Below are 24990 nucleotides of genomic sequence, written 5' to 3'. Positions count from 1 at the left end.
CTACAGACTATTTAGACAACTTGCTAGAATTTCTGTTGCTGATTCAATGCTATATTTTAATTGAAATGTACTGGCAATTAACTAGCCATTACAAATTAATTCAACAGAGAGAAACTGTATCCTATACTTTAAGGAATAAGAACACCAAAGGTTAAGATAAGAGATTAACATTCTTCACCAAAACAAGGCAGTTTCTGCAAAGAGGTGGGAACTGAGAAATCCGCTTGTGCAAGGGTAAGGATAAAATGGAAAGAGGAAAGAGGGTGGGGGGAGGGGAGAGCATTAAGCCAAGTACTTACACACTTCTCTGCTGGGACACCGACCCCCCCCAACCCCCAACCTAAAATGTAAGCTTCAGAAGGGCAGCAATCCATCTTGCTATGCTCTAGTCCAAATGTGGAGAGTATCTGATACTGCCTTAGTGTTTAGTAAATATTTATCAAATAAATTAGCATATCTTGGAGAGAGGGAGCTAAAGAAGAGAACATAGGGGCAAAGATAAGTTTTATAAAATGGTGGTGAGATACTTGAAAAACAGTGATTCTACAGGCCAAAATCAGACAGATTAAGAATATCTCCATGTTCCCCAAGTGTTTTGACTGCTGAATTCTTTTGAACGTGCACCTCTTAGAGTTTTTTTTTAATACTCTTAGGCATTTTAGCCTGTGTGTTGTTTTTAAATAGATACAATGTTAAGTGTTTTCTCTTTTTAATTTTTTTGATTGGCTTCCCGTAGATAGCCTAAGATATACAACAATTCACAGGCAAATCCTGGAAAAAAGCATGCTTATGAAAATTCACACCTGGAATTCCATAGTTAACAACAGTGAAGTAACTTAGTTATTTTAAATATATTTAGTAACTGGCTTCAGTGTTCTAGAGCTAATATATCTCCAAATAGGACAGGACTGTTGTTAATGGCTGGCAGTGTAGGGGGTGGGGAGTTTCTATACCTTAAAGTATGAATATATAAATTCTGGTGTCCTTTTAGGGTATATCTCATAAGAGAAACTGCGTTGCTAGGGAACAGGGAAAAAAGGGAAGTATGAAAAATAGATGTTAGAAATCTAAATGTCTAATCTAAAATTTACCTAGAATCCAGTTTGAAGCCACCTGATTTTCTTGGAGAAAACCTATCACAAGGTAACAAACTTACTAAATGATTCCTAAAAAAACGCCCCAAGAATCAAGATTTGAGTGGAGTTATGTCACTTCTTGTTTTGTACAGTTTTCCATTAACTTAAATTACTTTAAAACTTTTTCTGCTTCACTTTTACAAGCAGTTTCTAGTTCTCCACTTGAGAGACACAGGGTGTTTTTGTGGTGATGTGTAGAATTCATCTCATTTCCCACACACTTAAAAAAAAAAAATCCACACAGATCATGTAAAGATTTATTCATGAGAGAGAGACAGAGACAGGCAGGCAGAGACACAGGCAGAGGGAAAAGCAGGCTCCCTCCAGGAGTCCGATGTGGGAACCAATCCTGGAATCACACCCTCAGTCAAAGGCAGACGCTTAACCATTGAGCCACCCAGACGTCCCTGTGTGGATCATTTTTTAGGTGGAATGTTCAAATTAGGGTCTTGGACGTGCTACTGAGAAAAAAACAACTTAATTCTAAACCTATGACAAAGCTTAAATTTGGATGAAAAACTGTATCTACAGGTAATAATTTTTAACTACCCACCATTAGAACACATTTATTTGTACAGTGTTTCAAGGGAAAGACTATCCCCCTTCAGAATGAAGTAACTGTGCTGTCCCTGGCAAGGGACCCTAGTTTAATATTAAACCAAGAAAAGGCAATCAGTACTCCCATTGCCCTGATACAATTTTAAAGCCATGCACTGTAAGTTCTAGAGCTTGATGGTTCTTTTTAGAAACATTTCTAATTAAGATAGGAAAGCAGATATGCAGGTAAAAGTCACTTTTTTATGAAATGTGATCATTTGTAAGAAAACTTACTGGCCTGTTTGGAAGACGCACATTTTATACTGCCTATGTAAGTCAGGAAAACTAGAAAAAAAATTATGGTTATGTAAACACATTTTAGCATGGAAAAATCTGACCCTGGCATTCAATTTTCACTTTATATAGTTGTAAAAATAAGCACATCAGAGCTTTACGCCCAAGAAGGCATATATCTATGCTGTAGCTGTCTGGGGTGATGGAAATGCTGAGTTTTTTGGCCTCTGGGTTGGAGAGCAGGTAGTTGGGAGGTCCAGGGACTCACGTGGGGGGCCAGGCTTCACACCACTCCAGGCCTCTAAAGGACACCATTTCTAATCTTCTGAAGTAATCAGAACTGGATACAATCTCCATGGTCAATAACAAGTGGCCTCTCTTTTTATCTGAAATTTTCAATTTATACTTTGTGCAACTTGTACTCCTGTTCTCACATGACTTTAAACAAATGAAAGGTTAAAACAAGCACTTCTGTTGATAAAAACAACAAAGTACGTATTGGCTTAGAGTCAGACCTAGACGGGAACTTAGTATAAACCTTCCAGTTAACTAAGGAGAAAATCAAGACAAAAAGAATTGAGGGGAGCTACCCAAATCCCAAAGGAGGAACAGCTGCAGCCTGAGCGCATTACCCACTGCTGCCAGGCGGGTCCTGTGCCCGCCCACCCAGATCCTGAGTGAGCTTGGGCACAATCCCTGCCAGGGGCACCAGCCATCTGGTTAGATCCACAGAAGGTTTTAACCAAGGAAAAGAGAAAGGCTGTACTACCTTCTGTGTGAGACTTAGCCGGGACAAGGCAAATATGGGCTGAACATTTCTTTTCATACCACTAGATGGCCTTGCCTGAATATGAAAACTTAAAGTCCAAACAATCCTTTCCTTGGATCACAAAGTCACTAGAGCACACCCAGAGTTCACTTTCAGAAACAGATCTGAATGTTACATGTTCTAAGCCTGTCCATCACTAGAAAGAACAGAGACAGATCATGGAATATCTCACACTGTAAGTGAATTAGTGACCATTTATCTTTGTACTGAACTGGAGATTCTGTGAATTTTCTATCAAGAGATAGTTACCAATGAATTTACTAAAATCACCAGTTTTCAGAAAGGCACACTTTGCTTTCATTTCAACCTGATTACAATGTAATTGTAAAAAATGCATGTTTATTTGAAAAGTAGCAAGGAGAAATGGATGAGGGTACTCTGCCTCTGTGTGTGATTGAAACAATACCTGAAGACAGCAATTGCCCATCCCAAATCCCATGGCATCCATATAAATATGATCAGGCTTAGAAGCCTTGGCTGCCTCCTCATCCTCAGGAAACATTTCTATAAACGGAGACGGTGTATTCTTGTCCTTAAATACTGTAGGATTAAATTAAAAAAAAAAAAAAGACAAGGGTAAGATTTAAGGATTAAACAACAATTCCCCAGGTGCCTCTCCCACTCTACCACCTTGCTGTGGACTTACTTGGTACATTGATGACAACTTTTTCTCCTCTCCTATGTCGGATATTTCTTGTTAGGGTACTGAAACAGACAACCAAACGTCATAAATCAGTCATTTAAGAATTACCATGTAAAAGAATTTGATCATATACAAGTAAATAGAATGAAATCCTACCTCAAACTAATTCTGAGGCAATCCTACAGAGTATTTATGTGGATCAAGATATTCTGAGGCAATTTTCTGTGAGAAGGCTCTGCATTTTTACCACTTCCTCTGCTGCTTGCTTCAGATTATCATCCTCTTCTATTTTTTTATTTTTTAAAGATTTTATTTATTCACGAGAGACACAGATTGAGGCAGAAACACAGGCAAAGGGAGAAGCAGGCTCCATGCAGGGAGCCCAAAGTGGGACTCGACCCCGGGACCCCAGGATTACCCCCCGGGCCAAAGGCAGGCGCTAAACCACTGAGCAACCCAGGGACCCCCTCTCTTCCCTTTTCAACCTTGGATACCCCAGTTCCCTGTAACTTCTCAAATCAAATCCCAGTTTCTGCCATGGTCTGGTCTCACCATATATTTCTAACACTCCCCATGTCTACTTCAAAAACTTCAAGCTTTAATACTGCCTTTTCCTAGGCATCTCTGGAGCCCCAATACCTTGTTACTGTCCCCCTAAATCAGCAGCATTAAAACCCATTCTCTAAACCCAGTGTCTAATCCAGAAGCCAACAGGCACACTGTGGCTGCCGTGCACTTAAAATGGGGCTAATCCTAATTAAAATATGCTGTGAGGATAATATATACACCAGATTTTGAAGGCTATAAAATACAAAAATAAAATGCCCTATCACTAATTTTAAAATATTAACCACATGTTGAAATAATTTTGGATAAATTGGACTTAAATTTTGTAATATGTTCCTTAATCCATCTTTACTTTTTTCATGTGACTATTAGAAAATTTATTTTTTATTTTTTTCTGTATCATTATTTTTAATGTCCAACATTTATAATATGAGGGCCGGGGCTTTCTCCTCAACTCAAGTTTATAAATTTTCAATTGGCTTGTGAGGCCAATAGGGATACTACTTCTTGTCTAAATTTGGTTTCTGAGAAGACTTCATTCAGGTCCTTAATGGTCATCTGATCAAATGGAATTATGTTCTTCATCTTCTCCAGCTCTTTTTCATATTCTTCAATCCTGGCCTTGAGAGGAACAAAATCTCAGCACAGCTTTTCACATCTTCTTTCTCCTCAGCATCCACCTGGACAGTGTTTTTATCCTCTGGCACAGGAACCTTCAGGGCATTAAACTTCTTCTCAAAGTCATCTACCAAGACAGCCTTTGCCACATTGGCCTCGTAGTAAGCCCAGTCGATAGCAGGTGGTTTCTCAGGAAGAGTAGCCAACCTGGAGGTAAGCATCTCATTCCAGGATTTCAGGGGGTTGGCAATGGCCTTCTGGTTTCGGGGTATGATCTCCCCAAAAGCTACCCAGTCAATGGTTTTTAGAGCAAGTTTTCGCCCAGCCATCTTGAGATCCTTCACCCACCCCGGCGGCCCACAGTCCCGACTGTTAGAAAAATTAAAACTGTATCTGGGGGTGACACGTTCCTAGTGAATAATGGTGATGTAGACTCAGCTAGCAGACCACCTCTTTCACAGGCCTGCTGGGATCCCCTCAGCCAGAAGCATCCTTTCTCCAAGGAGGGTCTCTGGTGCATCTACCTTTTGGCATCCAGCATAATCTTGGCTTTTCTTACAGCTGAATCTATTTCCCCCTTGACACATTATAACATTTGAAGTTGGGAACTACACCTATAAATCTGTTTCCCTCCAAAGACTGCATTTAGCAGGTGTGCAGACCTGTTACAGGAATGAACACTGACAAGTCCCAAAGTCTCCACCTGCAGGTCAGGAGCCTAGGTTTGGGATGACAGAGGAGACTCATGATACAAAAAGCAAGATCAGACTGGTGTGGGCCATGAAGCCACTTTAAAACCCAGGAATGAAACTGCAAACTCAGAACTAGAAGTCAACAGAACAGAAGGTAAAGAGCTGTACATATTTTTTTTTCATATTTTGTTTTATTATGAAGGTTTATTGAGTGGGATGAGATCACTTAGAGAAGGGGAGAAAAAGTAGGAATGATGAAGAGAAAACTTCCCCCAAATAGGTGTTTATAGAACTAGGGCTGAAAATTCTATTACACTAAAGACAACAGCAGCTAAACCAATAACTTTAAGATGACTTGTAAGATGGGCATGTCGAGCTGGGCTCTAAGAAGCCCCAATCAAGCAGTCACATGTACATATCCTGCTGGCTTCTCTGGTTAATTACAAAAGAAGCCTAAATTCTGTAAGTGCTCAATGAGGATTCTGGGAAGGAGCACCTTACTTTCAGCAGGCAGGGCTAAGAGTGAGGGACATCTACATTTAAATGCAGAGTCATACTCACCTGAAGCGGGGGTGCTTGTTTATGGCTTCATCAGGAAAGAAGAGGGACTTGGAAGCTCCTCCTTCAACTGGATTGGGTTTGAATTCTGGCAGCGTGAACCCAGGACAGCCTAATCTACAACAAATTGAAGAACTAAGTAGGTAGGATTTATTTTCAAAAGTTAATTATGTCTTGCCATCACTCCACCTGTTTAGAACCACCCATGACTGTCTGGTTTCCCCCCTACAGGGAATCTAGCACATGACTGCTGTGTAAATACTGTGCTTTACAAACTCCCCCTTGTACTTGGGTCTTCCTCACCAATATCTTTTGTGATTGCAGCCCATTAGTGACTGTCAGAGACCCTCCATCCACTCGGGATCTTCAGAGTGCTTCTTCATGTCCTATCCATCTCAATTTAATAGTGAGGATCAACAGCACAGAAGTCCCTCAGCTGGGTCACATCAATTGTCATAGGTTACAGGTTCCCCCTACACAGCATCTGATGGTCTTCCTTTACTAGCTTTCATCTCTTTTGACCCCCGCACACCCCTACTTCCCTAACCTGTTGATAAGCTTTATTCATATAGTGAAGGGCTTTCCTGCCTTTTGCCTTTACAGGTCACCTCAGGAATCCTTCAATTACGTTGTGTCTCTACAGGTGTCCCTGTCTACCTGAGATCTCTCTCTGACGTCCGACACCCAACTCTATTATCTTACTTGACCAAATGATGAGCTTTAATTCCAACACAGAAAAAGGAAGCTCTGTATTTTTCCTTAAATTTAAAGCTCAAATTCCACATCCAGCACTTCAAATTAAGAATTTTAAAGTCATTGTTAAGTGTGCTGTGAGAGAGGACGAAGACCTACAAAGTTCATGAATGCAAAACAAGGGAGGCTCTTGTCAGGGCTTTAGATCAGTGGTAGGAAACTTTTGGCTTAAGAGCCAAGACTACCCATGCCTTATGTTCAGCCCCTACCTTTTATAAAATAAAGTGCCTATTGGCTGCCCATATCCGCCTTGTGAACAACAACGGAATTTGCTGATCTTATCTGGAAAACAGTTTCCAGCTATAATGAGGGTTCCTAAGAATTCTTGTAGCTGTGTGCATTATTTACTATGAGCCTGCAAACTTAGAGGAAGTCCTGTAGAGTGGCAAACTTTGATCTTGGGAATTTTGAGCCATCCAGAATTAAGCTGAATGGAAGGAAAAACAAAAGGTGTTTGGCAGGACAAAGTAATCAGAACTCAGATTTTCAGATTTTTACAGTACTGCTTATTTTCCAGACCAGCAGCATCCAACAAAACCTTCTGCAACAATGGGAATGTTTCATGTCTACCCTGTCCAATACCAGTGTGTCCAATACATGCGGCTAGTGAGCACTTGAATTGAGGCTACTGACTGAGGAACTAAAATTTCCATTTAAGTTTGATTAATTTAAATTTAGATATTCACTTGGCCACTGTTTTGCATTACAGCTCCATGATAGTTTGGCCTCTTTATAGAGGCTAAATATAGTTTATACTTAAGAAACCAAGTACTCCTTTCTCTCTTGACCCCAAATCAAAACTTTCCTTATCATTTACTGCTGCTAGAAGGTGAGGCTTCTCCAACTGAATTATTTTGTTTACAAGTCCAAAAATACCCTCCCATCAAAAAATATATATATTTTTTTAATTTTTAGAATAAATTTACTCCTCTGTCTCAACTCACCCTTTATATTAATTCCTACTGCTTTTAGGATAGCAACTTAAATTCTTGGTTAACATGATCTGGCCCACCAACTACTTGCCCAGCGTCCCCTTCCCCAGCCTCCGTTTCCTTCTCAGCATCCTGGTCCCACTGGCCAGTCTTCTTCCGGTTCTCATGAGGCTCCACACTCTCCTCATTCATCCTGGAATGACTGCCACTCTGTCTCCTCTCCGTAAGCTGTCCCTCTCCTCCTCCCTCTTAGTCAATTCCTACCAGGACTCTGTACATCAATCATCCTCCCCACCTTGCAGAATCCACCTGACAACCACGTCCCACACTCTGCTCCACATCTCTTCCTCACAGCACTATAACTTTATATCCCCTGGATCTGTGGGTATCTAATCACTCAGTCTCCACATACACAAAGACGGTGCCTATTTGTATTCATGGCTGCGTCCCCACATTGCATGGATCTGGCATGGAGCAGGTACTCCAATAATTGAGTGAATGGCAGAGTCATGATTTCTTTTTACCTCCTCCTTAAAACACTAGGGCAAAGGACTATGCCAATTCTCTTCCAAGCAAACCTGTCCACCCTCATCCAGCTGGGGTTTTTCTTCTGGCAAGGGAGAAGAGTGACCTGCATAATGGAATGAAGGAATCACAGAAAATAAGAGCTCTATCTCTAAATGTTTGAGTTGTTTAAGTAGGGTTTCAACTATTTAGATGTTACACTGAAGTTTTTTTTTTTTTTTTTTTTTTTTTTTTTTTTTTTTTACACTGAAGATTTTTAAAAAAGAAAATTCCAAGTGTCCTTCCAAAACCAGCGATAGGACTCTGAATGCCTGTGTTCATTATGGACATTTAACAGAAAAAAAAAATAGGGCATCAAAATAGTTCTAAATGTTTCAGTCTATGGATATCAATCCCCAAAGCTCTTCTGAACCTTGAGGAAGTAAGCATACTTTGCCACAATGATAGACATCTAGCACAGATAAAGCAGATTTACAATTTGGTAGAACTGCATTTGTATGCAGAGCTACTAATGTATAGTTGTACAATATTTATGTACCTCAATCTAAACTAAGAGCATAGCTTCACTATTTAGGTTTACCTTGTATTTACTTTTATAAACTTTGAGCTATGACTAGTTTGATGACAAACTGTAAATTTCCATTTCAACCCAAGACTCAAACATGGCCTAATGACCCCCCGCCCCCATTCATAGTTAGGATGTATCAGCTGCAGACTGGGAGCACTGATACCAGCCCTCTATCACGTGACCCTCCAATCAGCTACCAATACCACCATTCGCCAGTGGGGAAAGAGGCATGGGGAAGCAACTGTGAGAGTCTGAGAGAAGAGCACCTGATAATCATCAGACTCAGCTCTTCCTTACAGGGTCAGAAATGCTTGGCAGATCCACTGCTCCCTCCACCCCAGGCTGGGGTGGATGCTGCCACAATGCTAGCAGTCAGGTGGTCCTTATGGTCTTGTCCACTGAGGCCAGATGAATGCTCTCACCACAGTGTTCCCCATCCCGCCCCCCACCACCTCCTGCTGAAACTGGCACATGATTTTTGTCTGCAGCTCTAATGTTACAGATTCCATCCAACACAGCATAAAGTATGAACTGTTCATGAAGTATGAGAACTAAATGCTTGGGTCATGATCTGCTCTTTATAACCCAAAGCTCTGAACTATCTGCTGGGGCATGTTAATATAGAAACTAACCTGGGAAATGAAGTTATTGTACAGAGAGCCTGATTTTCTCCTAATAGAGAAGTTGCTTCCTTCCGGCGTTTCCTCATGTTGTCTTCGACTGTGTTGAACTCAGACATGGTTCCACCATACGGCTGTCCAGGTGTGCCTTCAATCATGTAACTCCCATACTCTGGTCTCCACAGGGTAGGATGGCTACAGTGGAGGAAACAATTCCAGTCCATCATATTTTGCTGCTGTCTACTCAATTTTTAGAAGTCTTTAAAAAGTCACTTCAAAAAATTTAAACACCATTCCATATAAATGATGCTAAGAACTCCTTTACAGTTCCTAAAGGCTGGTAATTCTCCAGAGCTCTTCAACTGTGAGAGGGTTAGGAGTACAGGGTGCAAAATATTTGTAAGTAACTGAAAACCACACCCAGGGCACTCATTCTTCAAGACAAGCTAGTCCACTTTGTGAGAAGTGAGAAGAGGCCAAAAGGGCTCTTTCAGTTCATACTGCTGGGCCTCCAAATCCAAATGCTGCCTTCCAAAATTGAGGGAATAGAAAGATGGAACTGGAAAGTACCTTTACCTCTTTGTCTACTTTAAAAGAAATCTTTCAAAAATCCTGCTAGCCCAACAAACTCATCTGCAAGTTTTATCTGCAACCATGGTTTGGGATCTCAAAAACACTTTGTCCATGTTTTTTTTTTTTTTTTTTTTAAACATTTAATAGTAAGCAGGCTTTATACTGAGTTTATAGTTCTAAGTGCTTAAATACATTAGTGTATTTAAAATGTCAACATCCTACACTGGAGGCATTATTATCCCCATTTTACAGATGAGAAAACAGGCACAGGGAAGCTAACTTGCCCACAGCTATACCCAGCTATGAAGTAGGGGGACCAGAGCCTGTGCTCTCAGCTACAATGCCATCCAGGCTCCTATACATCTGAGCAAAGATTCTATTTCAGTAGTTCAAGCAGGTTCAGAAACACTAAGACAACCCTCTGATATAGCAGCTTACTTTGGGTTTGTCCTTTCCCCCTTTTCTTGTAGAGTTTCAAGAACTTCCTCTCCGGACAGGACCAACCGGACTTTTTTATTTTCATGATCAAAAGACACCAACATGTACTCCACCTATTGAAAGTAAAAGAAAGATTAACCTTCCAGACCGTGTTCAGTGCAACCTTCAAGAGAAGGCAGGGAAATGTGAAGGTTGGAAAGGACCCACAAAACTCAAGAAAGTACATCTGCTCACACTACATGGCACACAATGAGTGTTCTTTTGCATAACAGGAAATACAGGAGAAAATGATCAGTCAATAGTGCCACTGTTTGAGGACCAGAACTTCTTTCCTTACTTTTTCCTCCTGCTCTCACTTAATATCCCAAAGAAAAGTCAAGATGCCTATTTTGACAGACTGAAATACTTTTGAAGTACAAAGCTAAAATTCTGTACACTACAATTAGAAAAAGTTGCACTTTAAAATTTATTTCCTCAAATGGCTTACTGTAAGTTTATGAAAGTGGTTAACTGGGAATATTGTCATAATAGATTATTGTTTTTTACTGGTGGGGTATTAAATCCCATTGAAAGTCTCCCTGGTGGAGAGTTAAATCATAATCATAAACACACCAGTATGGAGAAGTTATTTTAGGAGTTTCAACAATTTAGTTTTGGTTTTTCAAAAGTAACTTAGGACAACTTCCCCACTCTGAAACCATATACAATTTACAATGCTGGGTGCACTAGTGCATTTGTAACAATACCTGGTGGAATTCTGATAAATATCAGGAGTTAAATACAAAAGTAAGACTTTTTCTGGACAAAGTACAAATAGAGCCTGCTTTTTGTTTTCCCTGAAATCACATGCTTTAAATCATGATAGTTGGTGTAAATAATGAAGACTATGAATCACAATTTATGGCTGAAATAAAACATCCATACATAAGTGAAAAGGTATGGAATCAGATCATTCAGGCAAACACTTTAGAGTACCCTTCGGAGAAGATACCGAGACAGAAGAGGAAAGGTATCCTTGTGAACTGAGCCCCACCCGGTGCCCCATAAGGCAGATCAGTTAGCAGAAGTATTTCGTTTGGCTTAAAAAAAAAAAAATCTAGTATCTGACATTTTACATGCAAATCCAGATTTCCAGCCTTATAAACAAATACCCAGAAGCCCAATCCTACTGGGTAGGGTATGAGCTGCTCTCCTCTAAGGGGAAGTGGTCTGGTCTGCAGTGACCTATTTCTTACTTATGTGTACCTGCCTAGTCTTGGAAGGCGTTTCAGTCAGCCATCCATTACCAGACACAGTAATGTTCAACAAGAGGCTGTTTTGCACCTTAGCTAAGAAATGTGATTATAAAGGGGAAAAGTGGGGCACCTGGGTGGGGCTCAGTTCACGATCCCAGCATCTTCAGATTGAGCCCCATACCAGGCTCCCTGCTCTGAGGGGAGCCTGCTTCTCCCTCTGCCTGCCGTTCCCCTCAAGCCCCCACTTATGCTCACTTTCTGTAAAATAGAACTTTTAAAAATTTAAAAATAGTAACCGTTGCCTGCTAGGTTTAAACAACAAAAATGGAACTTTCAACTAACTTTTATCAGTTGTTATGGACTGAATGTTTGTGCCCCACTCCCCCAAGTTTGTATGCTGAAGCTCTTATTCCCCAATAGGGTGGGATTAGTGCCCTTATTAGAAGAAATGAAAAAGATGATCTCTCTTCCCACCACGTGAGGACACAGCAAGAAGGCAGCCGTTTCTAAGCCAGGAAGAGGGCCCTTATCTGGAAATAAGTATCTCACCACCTTTGACCTTGAACTTCCCAACCTCCAGATCCACAAGGACTAAGTTGTCTGTTGTTTAAGCCACCTAGTCTGTGGTATATGTTATAGCAGACTGAACTTAGATAGCTGTCTTACTGATGAGTTTAAGTTCCCACTCTTGCTCTTCTATTAGAATTTTTCAGTTCAAGAAATAGGTAAAGACTACTTGGTTAGCTACATGAACCAGAAATGTGATATAGTAGTGCATTTGTACAATCACTCAATGTCAAATGCCTGAAAACTGTGGGCTGTAGAATCTGGAATTGCTCCTAAATTTAACTACAGTTTTTCAGATAGCTTTTCCCTCCAGAGCTCAGACTCCTGAATAGCTAAGAGCTGATGGAAAAGGAAACTTTATTGAGTCTCAGGATGGATATATAAAAATATCCTAAGAAACAAGTTTACTTTTAAATAAGCATGAGAAAGGGTATGCTGTGAATTTTCAATATATGGATCCTAATTCTCAAATCCATCATTCGAAGTAGGCATGATCACCTATTTTACAGACGTGCAAAGCTGTTCCAAGAGGCTAAGCTACCCAAGGCTACAAGTGTCAGGGCAAGGATGGGAGCCTAGTCTGCCTGGCCTCAAGGCACAGCACACCTCGCTGCTAGAGGATGCCAATCTTCATTAGTAGTGTGATAAGCTTTTAAAAAAATTATAAGCTACATGAGGCAGGGATAGGATAGGATACTGGCTGAAAAATCTCATAAATTGATTATGCCTCCATTTATTGAAGTGGACCTGACATTATATCATAGAAGCTGAGACATAGCAGTTACAGTTATAAATTTAAACAGATGCCTTAAAAATAAATAAGTAAACAGATGTCTTAGCCTATCTCTTTGGCCCAGGACAGAGCTTCTGGTTCTATGACGCCTTGCTAACTTTCTCAGGAGCAATCTTTCTACTTCAGTATTTCCTCTGATCACCAGCTCCCAACACATCTGCAGGGCATCAATTATCTGCATTATCTTCCTAACCAGATAGCATGTTTCCTGCAAGACAAAGAGATACTTCCTAGCTTACCGGGTTCCCATCATTTATCTGATCAAAATGAGCAAGATTTCTTCTACCACTTATATAAATTAGAGTGCAATAACTCTGGTTGGTTTTTTAGTTTTGAAATAATTGAAACCCTTAGTTTTCAAAGTCACTCTGAGGCCACGTGTTGGAAGCATGAGAAGGGCAGACAGAAGAAGCTCAAACTCAGCCTGAGTTTTAAATATCAGCCAAACGGATGACATTTAAAGTGTTTATAAACCAAACTCTCCTTAATTAAAAAATAATCACCCATGATCTCATTAAGCAAATGAAACAGAAACATCAGAATATTTACCCAAAGAGACAAAAACCATAAATGTGGAACTTACTTTTGGATAAAATGAAAGTTCAGTTAGAAGCCTTAAGAAGCCTTAACTGCCTCCCTGAGCAGGCAGCCTGGGTGGCTCAGAGGTTTAGCGCCACCTTCAGCCCAGGGCGTGATCCTGGGTACCTGGGATTGAGTCCCATGTCAGGCTCCCCGCATGAAGCCTGCTTCTCCCTCTGCCTGTGCCTTTGCCTCTCTCTCCCATGATAAAAAAAAAAAAAAAAAAAAAAAAAAAAAAACCCTCCCTGAGCATTTTTCAGACTCAAATGTAAGGTGTTCTGAAGTAATCATCCCTCACAGTCACTGATTTTTCTGCCTCTGTGCTCAGGATGATTCTTTTAGCTCTTGGCTTTTTTGTTATCTTTTTAAACCCTTCCCCCCCCCCCCCCCCGCCTCAATACATTAATGTTTATTTCTAATTCTAGATCACACAGGCATCAAAAAAAAAAAAAAAATCAACTCAATCTTTCCTAACATGGCCAAGCTAGAGCCAACACAGTGTTTGGTTCAGTGAACTGGCTACTAAGTGATAATAAAGTGACACATTAAGACAATGCTTTCCCCATGTAGAATACCTAAAGCCACAGGTTTTTTTTTTTTTTTTAATCATATCTGGATATTCTCTCCATCTTAAACTTCCTTTTTTTTTTTGCATCCAAAGGATGAGAGGAAAAAAAAAAAAAGAAAATAACAGGATATAGAGGCCCTTCTGAACACAACAGATTTCAAGGATTAAACCATACCAGCTTCCTAACTTCAAATAGTATGCGAGCCATGTATTCAGAGTTACAGCCACATCTATGTAGGCTGCACACACACACAAACCTGAAGGTATGATAAGCGGACTGCAGAGTGACTACTTCGAATCTGCATAATCAGTATAGTATTTGGAACTAGCAAAAATAGCCACTGGGCTTCTCTTCTTGGTACATAGATTTCAACTCCCTAAATGTAACTTAGGGACACTGCTATATGGTACCCCTGTCAGTTATCTTTTTAAATGGGGGGGGGGGGGAGACAACAGACACAATAAAAATAACTGGTCACTGTGAGAGACCCTCATTTTAAAATGTGCACTACTTTTTTCTATAAATAATTCAGAAATATAATTAGATTTCATTGCTAATAAGGCTAAATTCTATCTCACTAGGGTAAAAAGCCACTAATATCTTGGAGCTGTTGAATCAAAGACAAAGGCCCATTCAAAAGACTATTATGTAGGTTATGTGTTATATAGAGCTGCTAGGAACGGCCTGAACACAATCTACTAGTCATTCAGTGCAGGTTTACACAAGCATGAGGTACTTTACGTTCACCTGAAATTAGCCCAATAAAAGTAAAGCATCTTAATTGAGGGTGATGTAAGTACTCAGGACAATGCTGAATATATAGTAGACTGTGAAATACTCATGGCATCAGAATTCAAGATAACAAGAGTAACCATTAATGTCAAAATAGTAAATTTTTCAGGATTTATGTTGTCTTTAAATGGCATTTACCACTAGATGAAAATAAATTTCCTTTGTATTTTTTTTTTTTTAAATACTCTCCCATGAAGGTAAGAGTTTCAAGGAGCTTAGAGTTTGAGGAAAGTGGGACACCTGGGCGGCTCAGCAGTTGAGCACCTGCCTTTGGCTCAGGGTGTGATCCCAGGATCCAGGATCGACTCCCACTTTGGGCTCCTTGTGAGGAGCCTGCTTCTGGTTCTGCCTGTGTCTCTGCCTCTCTCTCTGTATCTCTCATGAATAAATAAAATCTTAAAAAAGAATTTGAGGAAAGGTTAGGCATTTTATAAAACACAAATGAATGTTTACATTTTTACTCCCTGGAGGTAAAAATGGTACTTAATTAGACAAGTAATATAGTTCTATAAGGCTCAGAAGCAGTTATAGGCAGTTCTCTATTTAGGGAGATTATACTTTGAGAAATTCTTTTCTTTCCAGCCATCCCACCGAAATTCAGAATTTGGGGCTCTGGGCCAGCTCCTCTGCTCCACTGTTGGCATTTTTCCAGTGGCCCAAGCAGTAGTCTTGACTCCTGCTAGAACTACCTGTTGCTTCTCAAAGACCCAATTTTTCCCTTCACACTAACTCTAAAACAAGTCTACAGTCACTTTGAGGGTTAAGGTTCTAGTTAGAGTTCATGGCCAATCAGTACCAAAACCCATGGTCTTGCTCTCCGCCCTTATTCCTCTGCCCTTTCATCCACTCAGTGAGGCCCAGTGTTGGGTGGGTGCTGGCAATCTGGTGAAGAGTCAGACAGGTGTGGCTCCTGTTCTCAAGCTTCCATTGCTGTTAGAGCCACTGCCAACAACACAATAGAGCAAAATGATCTGGGTGAGTGCTCCAGATGACCAAGTGGAGCTGTGCATATGTAGTAGGAGGAAGTGACCCAGTCTAGGGGATCAGAAGTCTTTCTGGAGGAAAGGGACAGGCCAATGGGAAGTGTCTACTATGTTTCAACTCCTCAGAGGATTCCTGTGCTTTCCCCAACCACCATTTTGACTGCAGGATAAGCACATGTCTGGCTGGTCAGAGATGCAGATAAACTGAGCTCACCCCATAGAGATGACACCACAACAGTCCTTCTCTAGATTAGAAGCTGTCTTAAAAGCTAGTGGCCATGTCTTCTGTCCAGAAGACTGTTTTATCACATGGCAAAATACAAATGACCAATATTTTTGAGCACTGTCAACCACCCAGCTGGATGACATTCATTTCCTTACCTAGCATGATACCCAAACTCAGAGCACTCAAAGAGGTGCTAGCTGCAGTGATGTTTATTTTTGTAAACACCTGTACTTCAATAGGGAAGACCCAAATGATGAGACCAAAAGAGCTGTGCTTGATAGTGAATCAACGTGAACAAGAAGTTCTAATACAAACGTAATGAAACTTCATGTGGCTCAGAATTTAAGGTGGACTCCCAGGTTAGACACATCTAATGGCATTGCCAACATCAAAACCACTGTTTTATGTGGTAACGTCTGAGCACTTTTGGTAGACTACTAACTATGAAGTACAAACTGTAACACACACGCTTTTGTATAGCTATGTATGTGGTGATGTTTTAAACTGCTGATATATAAAACTGTCCTATGTTCCCCCAAATACTTTAGTAGTTTAGTCTAAAGTTGTATCAAATTCTTATAATATTTTATGTATTTTGACTTTCTCTCCTACTAATGAAAGGTCATTTCATATCACCAAATTACACAGGGAGTGCTCTAGTGAAGTTTACACTTTTAGAAACCAAAATAAATGTGGCCTAGCCCTGACCTGGTCTTCTGTTACAGAAGCTTACAGAGCAGGCTGATTTTTATTTATAATATGTTAATCTCCATTTTAACAATACATAACATCAGTGAATTTCCTGTATGATTCCGTGAAGTAACTTCCTTGAATCATGATCTTGGCCCACACAGAGAAAAAATTTTCACATGCCAAGATTAGTAATATGAAGCCTAAGTGAAAAAATTTAAGACTTTAAGAGGAGGAAAGAAAATAGGAGCTACAGGGAAAATGAGAAACAATGACACCTTTCACTAAAGAAAAAACCTCACATTGTCTGTTCTAGTAGATACTAATCACATGTGACTATTCAGATTTAGATTTAACTAAAATTAAAAATCCAGTTCCCAAGTCCCACTAGGCACTTGGATTAGTGGCTACACCCTACCAAGTAGAGCAAATATTTCTATTACTACAGAGACTGTGTTGGACCACACCGGACTAAAACCCAGAAGAAACCACAACGCTGGAATTGTACCTGGGTATATTAATTACATAGGAAATCCTTGAAAGTAAATCTGCTTTCACCTGCTATTAATAGCATGAGACCTCTATTTTTTGGACCCCTGAAGCTACGTTCAGACTTTTTTTCTTTAGCCATATCACTACACTTTAAGCATGTCAATTTTAATGTTCTGATGGTTATAAAGACCATGTTAAGGCATTCCTACTTTCTTTCTAATCAAATCTAGCAGAACCCAACCAGTCTTCTCACATAAATTAACCACACAAAAGGTAGTTCCACCAAGTAGAATTACCAGTGGTAACTACGGCCACCAATTTAACACAGGCATTCAGTGATTAAAACCATCCTAAACCTAAACCAAAACACAATTCCTCCTGAAGAAACAATATTGCAAATATAGTTTTTATTTACCTCAGAACATCTGTACTTTAGTTCTATCACTTCTGGGTTCTAAGGACAAGTGAATTCTTTGGCTCTTTTCTGTGAACATATTCCTCTGCCAGGGCCCTGGTCACCATGTGGCTGACAAAAAAGGAAGTATCCTGGTCCCCAACCAGATAGAGGCTGCTTTGGACCAACTGCTCTGCAGTGCTCAGTGGTGGAGGTCTGCATCAAGAACCTCAGAAGTGGCTTCTACTAGGTGTGAGTGAGCTTAGGGTTAGCAGGGGGCCTGCCGTTGCTGGAGAGAACACCCACCCTCCACGGTGGTACACAGAGCTCTGCCTGAATGCACTCAGAGCTGGGAAAGCAAGAGAACAAGCACATTCCTTTAATGTATGTTTATAAATTAGGTTGGCCTAAATTCAAGGACTGCCTGAGAAATAGGGAGAAATTTGGCATTTTAGTTTTTAGGAACTAGGGGTAGACTAACCCACCAAACAAAGAGGTTTTAAAAAATCATGCTTTCTAAAGAGACTAAATGAGAGCCAATGCTAAAACAAAGAAATTCCACTTCCAAAGCAATGACTACTGTGCCCAGAAGGCCACCCTGTTCCTCCCTGCCACAAGGCAGGGGCAGGATGGGGGTCAGGGATTCAACACCTCTAGTTTAAGGTTCTATTCCACTATCAAAAGAATCTGAGGAGATAGTCTTTCACAGTCAGGTCTCATAGAGGTAGCATCAGGGCTCCTCCTTAGGAGTGACACCTGGAGTTTGAGCAGATCCCACTGAGAGAGCAATTCTAACCTTAATTCGGGAGGTGGAAAGATGGGAGACTCCTGTTAATATAAACCTCTTTCCTGCCATATTTGAAGTTCATGTTAAAGAGGTTAAGTCAAAGCTCCGGATTCTGGCCCACTACCTGTTGCCCTGGGCCGAGCCTGGCATAGACTGCATAACTATCAAGTGAGGTCAGCCTGATTTTCATAGAAAGGGCTCATCCATGTCTGCCTTTTCACAGGGCTCCACTGCCAGCAGAAGATTAGCTGGGAAGGCTGCGGTCACATTACTAAACCTGTTAGCATGTGTCCTGCAGACCGAGAAGTTCACCAAGCATAGTCAGTATTTTAGTTTTGAAAGGATGTTGGCATTTCAACTAGAAGGGAATCACAGGCCATCTGGTAACGATAAATACTTAAGCATCTGTGGCTCTGAGACATTTATATTTTCACTCAAACAAAAAGCCTACTTCATTTATCATGAACATATCTTCCTCTTTCTTTCCACCTTCAACCTCATCCTGGGCTGGAGCCCATGGAAACTGTTGCAGAGCGCTTTCCCTCCTGCTTTTTTGGGAGCCGGTGCATGGGGGGTGGGGGCAGGCTTTGGAGTCTATCAGTTTCTGGGAAGGAGCACATATAACTACATGTCACCTGCCTAAAACAGTAAGTACACAGCACCACTCAGATGCTTTTGGCTATCGTTTTCTAGTCCGTGGGCAGGAGTAAGTTTACTGAGGCAGAATAGGGTCTTTGAGGTGTTTTCCAAATGCTACTTACAAACCCTGTAGTGGGCCGAAGTAGGCTGTAATCAACACTACATTAAAAATTTTGAAATAGAGAATACCAGAATGTGTCACTCATGGGAAAGGCAGTAGCATTTCACCAAAATATTTCATTTGGCATTTGTTCCAGGTACTATTGGTCTCCGTCAAAAGTGAAAGCTTGTAGGACAGACCACTACCTAATTCTGCCATTGAGTGGTCTTGGGTTCCTGCACCAAGCAGATCTACTCAATCCCCTCCTTGAAACTTTCAAGTGGCTCACATGGAGCAAAAAAATCCAACACCCGTCACCAAGAGCATTAGGGTCAGTCTTCAGCGATGCTGCCTCCTTTTTAAACCTCCCTTTTCCCCACCATGTTGTGGCCATGCTTCCATTTATTTCTCTAATAACCAAGAGAGGGCCTTGACAGCAAGTACTTCTCTGGGCTTGGGAAGATTTTACTTCAGCCCTTCAAATAGCTGGCTCCTGTGGGTCTCAAGTGCTATCTTCTTAGAGACACCTTTGCTGACCACCCCCCCCCCCAAAGCTTTATGACCTCCTTCTTGTTCCCCTTCCCAAGGGGCACCACCCTTTTTAGAACAGTCTTAAATTTCCCCTCTTAGAAATAATACAAATATAGACATTTGAAATATCTGTCTCTGGGCTTTAGTTTCATCATTTGGAAATATAGGAGGAGAAAAAGTCCTTTCCAGCTTTAAAGCAATACAGCTATCCTCTTTTTAAAAATTCGAGCCAAGCCACTTTATTTGTATGAAAGACCTACATTAGCATAGGTTTCTCTGTTATCTGAAAGCACAGTGCTCCTATTAAAATCTCTCATTAGTGGAATTGGTGTAGAGTGTTCCCTGTTTTCCAAAAGTTTGGTAAAAACAAGTGGCCTATTGCAAAGACCTACATTAGGATGTAACTGCCTTTTTCCCCCCATAAAAGCAAAAATCCTCTTTGGATTTCTGTTAGCGAAATACAAACTAATGTAGGTCTTTCATAAAAAAAAAAGTGCCATAATGCAAAACTTTCAGAAAGTGGGGTATTTGTTTTTGCTAACTGAAAAACGAAAAAAGGCAAAAATAATGCCTTTATAGAGCCCTTATAGAGACGTTGGGCACCCAAGCAGTGAGAGGGTGCCATGAAGTCCCTGCCCTGGGAACCACACCCAGCCTCAAGTAGGCAGAGTTCTGCCTCAAGTAGGCCTCAAGTAGGCAGAGTTCTGAACTGTGTCAGTGAGCATCTGGGCTTTATTTTGTGGATCTGATAGCAAGATATGTCCGAAGGTATCAAAAAAATCTAAGGTTATTTTTGGGGTCTCAGAGCACTCAAGATTTTTTCTATATTAATGGTAATTGCTTCTTCGATTTACAGCATTTTGGGTTACAAGGTTTCATAAGGACACTCTACTTTCTGTTGGGGGGGGGAATCTGTATTTCTGTAGGTCTATTAAACTCGTCTAGAAATTCTAAGCATATGACCACCCATTTTTCTTTCACTCTCAAATACATTACTCATTCTGTATTGCCAGGATGGTAATTTTATTTAAATGCATGGTCTTGTTACCCCTTTTAAGCATATGATCTCTTAAAAATTTTTATGTATGTATCAGTGGAAATCTTTCTAAAATTGATTACGCCCTCTTCTGCTATCAATAGGAAGTTCCTAAACACACACTTCCACTTTTACAGCTTCAGGCTTCATTAGCAATTTCCTTTAACTAGAATCACACCAGAGCGAGGTTCTTGGAGGTACACTGGGTTGCCACGTCTAGATGCGCTTTTCACAGCTGCTCTCTGTATTGGTCTCTCTTGTTCTGCCTCAATTGATTTGTTTATAATCTATCCTGAGCTGAGAAACCAGATGCCAAGCTTGCAGAAATTGGGTATAAAGTGTTCTCTGGGTAAGGGCTTGAGATGCTTCTGGGAGTAAAGTGCATAAACTTTGTATTCAGAAACCTTTTGTTTACTTCCTTATCCTCGGAGTACTAAAGCCCCTAGGATCAGGGCCCCAGGTAAAATTTAATACAGCAACTGGCAGCCTTGGAGAAAGGGAGGGGGAGGGGAGAGGGGGGGCAAGAGAGAGGACTACTGTGCTTAAGCACAGGCAGGGCTGTTGAAATCATGCTAAAAAGGTACCTTCCAAATGCCCAACTTGTGTAAATATGTGAACATTTCCAGAAGGAAATGAAGGACACACTCCTAAATAGCTTCTCTTCAGTTTTGTCTGAGGTTTAAAGTTCTCAGAGCATATCCTTTCAAACAAAGCTTTTTTTTAAATTAAAAATGTTAACTTTCTAGAAAGGGTTGATGGTCACTGCTATAAACCCTAACTCTTAAAAAGTCTTCAAAGAAGTGCCAGCCAGCTTTTTACAGGTACTTCAAGATCTTTCTCTCTTCAGAGCACTAAAATATGTAAAGCCCTGTGTACCCCAGCCCATGACCTCTGTAGGTAATCCAAATGGGGCAAAGTCACAGCCTGGATTCTTACTAGCTTCCAGGAAAAGGGTCATGAAGTCTCTTGCCTAATAGTTTTGTTTTAACTCTGCTACATCAGCATCCAGTTAAAAAAAAAAAAAAAAAAAAAGCGTTAACCAAATCCAAAAGACTAAAAAAAGGACCTCGGGGGAAGGGAGACAAGACCAGTGGATCTGTGTGAACATTTATGTAATGAGGAACATCTGGCTTGGGGTTCTTTTGTAATCTTGTTCTGGAATTAAGTTTAACTACCAAATCCCAAATGATCTGACCATAACAGACACAAAAAAAACCCCTAAGCATACAGAAAGCTCTCCAGAAAGTGTCCAATGGCATAGAATAGTAGCCATATATTCTCCAAGGATATACCAATCCAGATAACCAAGGTTTCCGAATAAATATATATATATATATATATATATATATATATATATATTATATACACCAAAATGAGCTCTTTTGGCTAGCAGCCTGCGGCTTAATCATGTTTCCATCTTAATGACTAAGAAATCTAATCTTTAAGTGGAGATTCAGGGTCATCATTCTAATATACTCAATACATTACAATTATTTTCAATATACTATGGAAACAACTGAATAGCCATGGCAGTGTTACTTAAGTGATATTCAAACTCACATGCCATCCAGTTCAACTGAAATAGTTCAATTCTGTCTCAAATTATAATCAAGATTTCAAGGACCCTACGAGCTGTGAAAACATCCATGGGCTTTGTGCCATTTATTTTGGCCAGAAACCAATTTTTGTTTTCCCCAAATTCTTAATATGTTCCAGATAATCTGTTGCCAAAGCCTTCAGTCCCTGCCTAACCAGCAAATCCAGTGGCTTCACTTCAGTTCCCATCCGTCCACAGCTCTCAAAAGCATACTATCCTCCTTCCCACACATGCCAGTGCTACTATCCCTCACACTGTTTCCTTTCAGGATCCCATGTGTATTCATCAGGGTTCTGAGGCACAGCCTGTTTCCTCTCTCTGCCCTACCTCACTCTCCACTTTGGTTTTAACCACCATCTTCAGGCATGTGGCTTCCCTGCCATACACACAGCCAGCTCAGATGTTGCTCCAGCTTTCACTTCATTATCTACCTGGTATTTCGACTGAAGGAGTATGACACTCCTTAAAGGGTTCGAAACCAGAGTATTCAAACCGATAGCTCCCCAAGGAACCATCCTTGCAGGGATTCTTACTCACTTGGTCATCTATGCCAGGAACCGGTATGAGAGACATAATCTAACCAGTCATGTGCTAGGTCCTTGGACTTTTCGAAAGTATCTCTTTAATATACACAAATCTTTATCTCCAGAGCCCTGGGCTATACTCCTCCTCTCTCCTAGCAGTGAAAGGTCCCTCTGTAGTAGGAGTTCCTCGTCTCTAGTTATTCCTCCCAACCCATTCTATTTCACTATGACCAAAGGGACCTAGAAGAAACCTCCTTTTACCAGTCTTGGTAAAACAATACCTGAACCCAACCCACTGCTCTAGCCTCAACTTCTAGCTATTCCCTTTTCCCTGCTTTGGTCCGGTGTTATAGCAGTACTCCCTCAACATCAGGCACCTCCATAATTTCACATCTGTTCATACTCTTCCTTTCATCTCTTCATACCCTTTCTTTGTTCATCTTCCTTTGAGACCTACCAGAAGGTTCATTCCCCACCCTCCATCCATAAGACTCCCAGATCTCCAGGTATACAGCAAACGCCTCCCTCCCCCTTGCCTACCCACTTGTCTTCCACTGGAATTCAAGTGCAGAGAGCTTCTCACTTTTGATTTCTCTCTTCAACCCCATGACCTAGCACAGAAGGCCTTGATGTGTACTTCCTACATAATAATTTAAAAATTATCCATCAAGGAAATAAAGCCTTTGGTGTTTTGTCATCACATGCAAGTAAAACTTAAATAACAACTTTTCTGAAGAAAATATTTTTGCAATACCATCTTGCTTTAATAGAAAAGTTTTGAGGCTCAACTAGGCTTAAGATATTAAAAAAAAAATTCTAGAAACCTAGTCTCTATGGCTTTATAATTACATTACTTTGTCGGCCAGTGAAGTGTATGATCTTAGATCAGTGTTAAAACCTGAAGTGTGACAAGGTAAGGAAAAAGATTCTACCATTTCTTGTAAGCATTTCCTGATTTTTAGAAGTCGTATGGAATTTAAAGTATTCTGAAGCAATTAAACTGTCAAAAAAAAATACACGTAGAAACTAAAGATGTAAACACGCAGTTCAAAACTAAATGATATATATATATATTTTTTTTAATTAGTCTTACAGAGCAGGAAATCATGGTCTCAAGAATTTAAGTTCTGTATCTAAGATCACACAGTCATTTGGGGGAAGGCTTGGGCCTTAGACTTGCATCTTCAAATTAAACTCTATTCATAAAATGTATGCAAAGTTTTAAAGTAATTGTGTTTTCACCAAATACCCAGTCATAGGATGAAAACAGTGATACTAAGTGATGAACCTCATAACAAAGCCAAAGAAAATCCTGACTTTAAGAATTGGCTAGGGGCACACCTGGCTGGCTTAGCCACAAGAGCATGCAACTCTTAATCTTGGGGTTGTGGGTTCAAGCCCCACGATGGGTTTAGAGATTAAAAATAAGTAATTTTTAAAAAATAAATAAAAATAAAAACCTGGCTACATCTTGGTTGGAGATATCTTATAACCACAAGGGCAGTCACCCTTTGGATGAAGTTTACAGACAAAGGAGAACAGTGCTGAAATAACAGAAAAAATGGGAAAGACTTTTATTTCTGCACAAGACAGAGTAAAAGCAACCAATTTTACCTTCCCACCTGAAAACAGCCAAAAAGAGTATGAAAGAGTAGCTTTTTCAAGACACTAGATGATAGGTAACAAAAGGCAGAGATTCCTGAGACATGGGGGAGAAAAGCAAAACTGAGCCCTACAATTGCCCCAGCTCACTGCTTGGAAGAGTCTGTATATCATGTGCAGGAAGGTGAAGCAGAACCTGGAGTACTCCCTGAATTGTAGAGATAAAGCTGAAAGTCTGAGGAAACCAAATCAATTAGAGTTCACAGGACCAAGTACCAAGAGAAGAGAGCTGCAGAGAGAACCCTGGAGATCTGTAGAGGGTTAACCCTTAAGGATTCAGTAGTAAATCAACCTATACACAAGGCAAGTATCCAAAACTGGGCCTGAGTGTGTTCCCAACAAGCCAAAATAGTATTAACTCCCAACTCTGGAGCACTGAGGAAAGTACTCATAAAGGTCCTGCCTCAGTAGAAGGATTAGCCCTAGAGACTTCTCCAGATCTAATTATAAAATCAAGACCTCAAAAGATTAAACTATCTCCCAATGACTATAATGTAGAACAAAGCTTAAA

At 40.4% G+C, this 24990-nt stretch overlaps 1 protein-coding gene across 1 annotated transcript in view; it reads right to left on the bottom strand.

The window, feature by feature from the left end:
- GCLC (glutamate-cysteine ligase catalytic subunit) overlaps window positions 1-24990 on the bottom strand; it is a 47871-nt gene that overhangs the window by 15270 nt on the left and 7611 nt on the right. The window contains exons 2-6 of the mRNA XM_041743687.1: window positions 10284-10396; window positions 9285-9467; window positions 5878-5991; window positions 3443-3501; window positions 3203-3336 (exon numbers count right to left, since the gene is read on the bottom strand). Coding sequence (XP_041599621.1) covers window positions 3203-3336; window positions 3443-3501; window positions 5878-5991; window positions 9285-9467; window positions 10284-10396 — 603 coding nt within the window. The remainder of the gene's footprint in view (window positions 1-3202; window positions 3337-3442; window positions 3502-5877; window positions 5992-9284; window positions 9468-10283; window positions 10397-24990) is intronic.

Source organism: Vulpes lagopus, chromosome 1 (genome assembly GCF_018345385.1).
Source record: "Vulpes lagopus strain Blue_001 chromosome 1, ASM1834538v1, whole genome shotgun sequence".
In the NCBI taxonomy this organism is placed as follows: domain Eukaryota; kingdom Metazoa; phylum Chordata; class Mammalia; order Carnivora; family Canidae; genus Vulpes; species Vulpes lagopus.
The sequence above is the reverse complement of the archived record's forward strand: the minus strand, read 5'-3'. Positions and strand labels throughout refer to the sequence as shown.